This window comes from Otolemur garnettii, unplaced genomic scaffold (genome assembly GCF_000181295.1).
Source record: "Otolemur garnettii isolate 467f Iridium unplaced genomic scaffold, OtoGar3 scaffold00007, whole genome shotgun sequence".
NCBI lineage: Eukaryota > Metazoa > Chordata > Mammalia > Primates > Galagidae > Otolemur > Otolemur garnettii.
Genome location: NW_003852402.1, coordinates 21,767,278 through 21,771,530, shown reverse-complemented (window position 1 = coordinate 21,771,530; position 4,253 = coordinate 21,767,278). Strand labels below are relative to the sequence as shown.

General features: G+C 42.1%; 1 protein-coding gene across 1 annotated transcript in view; it reads left to right on the top strand.

The window, feature by feature from the left end:
• APAF1 (apoptotic peptidase activating factor 1) overlaps positions 1-4,253 on the top strand; it is a 73,179-nt gene that overhangs the window by 2,257 nt on the left and 66,669 nt on the right. Inside the window, exons 2-4 of the mRNA XM_003783326.3 lie at positions 859-1,060; positions 1,499-1,688; positions 2,605-2,802. Coding sequence (XP_003783374.1) covers positions 923-1,060; positions 1,499-1,688; positions 2,605-2,802 — 526 coding nt within the window. The 5' untranslated portion in view covers positions 859-922. The remainder of the gene's footprint in view (positions 1-858; positions 1,061-1,498; positions 1,689-2,604; positions 2,803-4,253) is intronic.

Genomic DNA, 4,253 nt, shown 5'->3' with positions numbered 1-4,253 from the left:
CAAGTCTCCTGCCTCCGCCTCCCAAGTAGCTGGGACCACAGGCGCCCGCCACAACGCCTGGCTATTTTTTGGTTGCAGCCATCATTGTTGTTTTGCGAGTCTGGGCTGGGGATTCGAACCCGCCACCTTAGGTGTACGTGGCTGGATCCCGTCTCTTAAAAAATATATTAGCCTAGCATGGTAGCAAGTGCCTGGAGTCCTAACTTCTTGGGAGGCTGAGGCAGGAAGTGCACTTGAGTCCAGGAGTTCAAGGCTGCAGTAAGCTATGATCATGCCACTGCACTTTAACCTGGGTGACAGAGTAAGACTCTATCTCAAAAAAGAAGTATTTTTTACTAGAAGAAATAATTGTCTTAGTTAAAAAAATTAAGACAATGTATAAAAGTACAAAAAAGGGAAAGTCCAAATCTTACTATTCAGAAGTAACCCAAACATTTTGATGAATAAACTTCAAAACAGCTCTCTATATTATTTGTGGGATACAAACATATTTTGTATTATGCGAGGTCAGACAATTAAGTTAGTGAACTCATCCTAGAGAAAGTGCTCCAGACCTCATTGCTGACTGTCACAGTCACCTTTGAAGTACTCCCCTTGGGAAGCTAGGTACCAATTTCAGCACCTAGTCCACCCTTCCAAGCACTTTTTCTAGATTGATTTTGAGAACTTAATTGTAAGACCTTGTACTGCAACTGCTGTGATGCCCATTCCAGAAAAAGAGTTCCAAAATTGCTTTGACCTCAAGAGATCCTCCCGCCATGGGCTCCCAGAGTATTAGGATTACAAGCATAAGCCACTAGGCTGGTCTTCTTTACCAGTGAGGTCGCACATCTTTTCATGTGTTTATTTGCTTCACAGATATTTTGGTGCTTTGCCTATAGCTCATGGTTGACAGCTCAGACAGAGAAAAATTTGAGGGAGGATGGACGCAAAAGCTCGGAACTGTTTGCTTCAATATAAAGAAGCTCTGGAAAAGGACATCAAAACAGCCTACATCATGGATCACATGATTGGGGATGGAGTTTTAACAATTTCGGAGGAGGAAAAAGTGAAAAACGAGGTAAAGCCTTCTGAGGCCGGCTTAATAATTTAATGCTTTCCTAATTTTTAGAATTTTGTAACTTGGGCTGGGCACGATGGCTCACACCTGTAATCCTAGTACTCTGGGAGGCCAAAGTGAGTGAATTGTTTGGGCTCAGGAGTTTGAGACCAGCCTGAGCAAGAGTAAGACCCCAATCTCTACTAAAAATAGGAAAACTAGCCAGGTATTGTGGTGAGCACCTGTAGTCTCAGCTACTTGGGAGGCTGAGATAAGAGGATTGCTCAAACCCAGGAGTTTGAGGTTACTGTGAGCTGTGATGCCATGGTACTCTATCCAGGGTGACTGAGAGACTCTGTCTCAAAAAAAAAAGAATTTCATAACTTGCATTGTTCTCCACTAATTTATGTCACAAATATATTCATTGTTGTATACTAAACTACTTAAATTTTTTTTTAGCCTACTCAACAGAAACGGGCAGCTATGCTAATTAAAATGATACTTAAGAAAGATAATTATTCCTACATATCATTCTATAATGCTCTACTACTTGAAGGATATAAAGATCTTGCTGCCCTTCTCCAAGATGGCATTCCTGTTGTCTCTTCTTCCAGTGACAAAGATTCAGGAGGTGGAATAACTACATATGGTTTGTATCATAGATACCTTCTGTTGCTATCCCCGTGGTTACATTGCTGCAGATTTGTGTGATTGTAGATGTAATCATCTAAAGAGAGTGTGATCAGCTCACTGAAAAGTGCGTGTGAAAACATCGTAGGGTTTTTTTTTTTTTTTTTGAGATGGAGCCTCAAGCTGTCCTCCTGGGTAGAGTGCTGTGGCATCACAGCTCACAGCAACCTCCAACTCCGGGGCTCAAGCAAGTCTCCTGCCTCTGCCTCCCAAGTATCTGGGACTCTAGGCACCCTCCACAACGCCTGGCTATTTTTTTGTTGCAGCCATGATTGTTGTTTGACGGGCCCAGGCTGGATTTGAACCCACCAGCTCAGGTGTATGTGGCTGGTGCCTTAGCTGCTTGAGCCACAGGTGCTGAGCCTGTAGGGATGTTTTTAATTTAAATCTTTCATCCATATTAACTGTCACGTTTTCTTCTTGCCCAGTGAACTGTTTGCTACTTTTATTATACATACTCTAATTTTTAGAGAAAATAAGGTCCTTATTTAAGTCATTTTTCAGTGATGCATGTTTCAAGTTCGTAGGAAAGAATAAGAATTTTTAGAGATCCATGTTCTTGAAAGGAATTCTATAAACATTTCTCTCTTTGTTTATACTCTCCTAACTAATCTTCACTATGAGAGAAAGACTAGACTCCAGGAGTAATAGGTTGAGCAAGAGCAGGTATAGATGGAGACTTCCAATGTTTATGGCATCTGGAAGGGTATCTATTTTCTGAGAAATCAGAAAGGGAAGTTAATGTGCTAGCCACATTTTATTACTTCTTTTGGAAATTCAAAGCTAAGCCTCAGCCATGCTGTGTTTGGTGTCTGTGGTGTTACCTGAGTGTCCATTTCAAAGTTCTCTTCATTCACACTTGTTTTTGATTTCAGTAAGGACAGTTCTGTGTGAAGGTGGAGTACCACAGCGGCCAGTTGTTTTCGTTACTAGGAAGAAGCTGGTGAATGCAATTCAGCAAAAGCTCATCAAATTGAATGGGGAACCGGGATGGGTCACCATATATGGAATGGCAGGCTGTGGCAAGTCCGTATTAGCTGCGGAAGCTGTTCGAGATCATTCTCTCTTAGAAGGTAAGTCTCTTAGTCTGTTTTGTAGTCTGGTGGGGTAAAAAATATATGTATGATAAATGAACAGTAGAAGCAAGGTACAAAGTTAGAACAAGGAAGGATGTCGTTTCACTTCCTGGAGGAAGAAAATAGACAGGATGGGCTTCCTGAATGAGATGACATTTTTGCTAGAGTCTGGAGAAGATCAAAGTTTGTCTGGCAGACTGTGTAGGGATGGGAGAGCAGGGAAAGTAGGTGGAGCAGTGGATGGTTACTAGAGTGGAAAGTGGGATACTGGGAAGAAGAGGCCTTAAGGGGTACCACTGACCTTCCTAGTGAGTCTGGTGGGTTCTCCAGGTGTTCATTAGAAAGAGTTGTGTGGCTGCATCAACTTTTGCTTCCCTTCATTCATTGGTGAGTTCTCTCTGCATAACATTTCTAGAGGAATTAAAAAACAATTACTGGCCCACCAACCCCGGAATGGATTAACAAGCTGTGGCATATGTGTACCACGGAATATTATTTAGCCATTAAAAAAGACGGAGACTGTACATCTTTTGTATTAACCTGGATGGAGGTGGAACACATTTTTCTTAGTTAAGCATCACAAGAATGGAGAAGCGTATACAGCTATCATTTAATGAAAAAAAAAAAAAAGAATGGAGAAGCAAGAAGCCAGTGTTTCAATTCTAATATGAAGGCAGTAGATGAACTAATATGAAAGGGTGGGGTAGGAGAGCGAGGGAGTTGGGAGGGGGAGGAAGGAGGAGGATGGGGGGTCACGGTGTATAGCACACCTCTTGAGGGTGGGACACAAATAGAAGAGGGACTTTATCTAGCAAATGCAATCAGTGCGACGTAATTCTACCCTCAACGAATCCCAAACAATAAAAAAAAAAAACACTATGAAAAAGAAACAATTACTGGCTTCTAGTAGGCAAGACATCAGCAGTTTAGATGACAGAATGAATGAAATACGCAGCGAACTTCTAGGAGAATTATAAAGATGGAGGCTAGGGCTCGCCTGTTGTACGCACATGGCTTTAGTTTCTACTTCATAGACTTTGTTAGCAGCATTGACTATACTCTTGTCAGAGGGACACTCAGTCCCTCATCCTTGTTTTTTCTCCTCTGTCATTACGGAGAACTTCCTGGGACTTAGTTTCTTGTAAGTTTTTTTAACGTCTACTGCAAAGTCAATAAGATATTTTAGGATAAATTTGGCTTAAGTTCCTTTAGTGTGAAGAAATGAGTTTTCCTTTCAATATTGTGGTAAACTTTCTTTAAAATATAATAAGTAGGCTCGGCACCTGTGGCTCAAGGGGCTAAGGCGCCAGCCACATACACCTAAGGTGGCGGTTTCGAATCCAGCCTGGGCCCGCCAAACAACAATGATGGCTACAACCAAAAAATAGCCAGGCGTTGTGGCGGGCACCTGTGGTTTCAGCTACTTGGGAGGCAGAGGCAGGAGACTC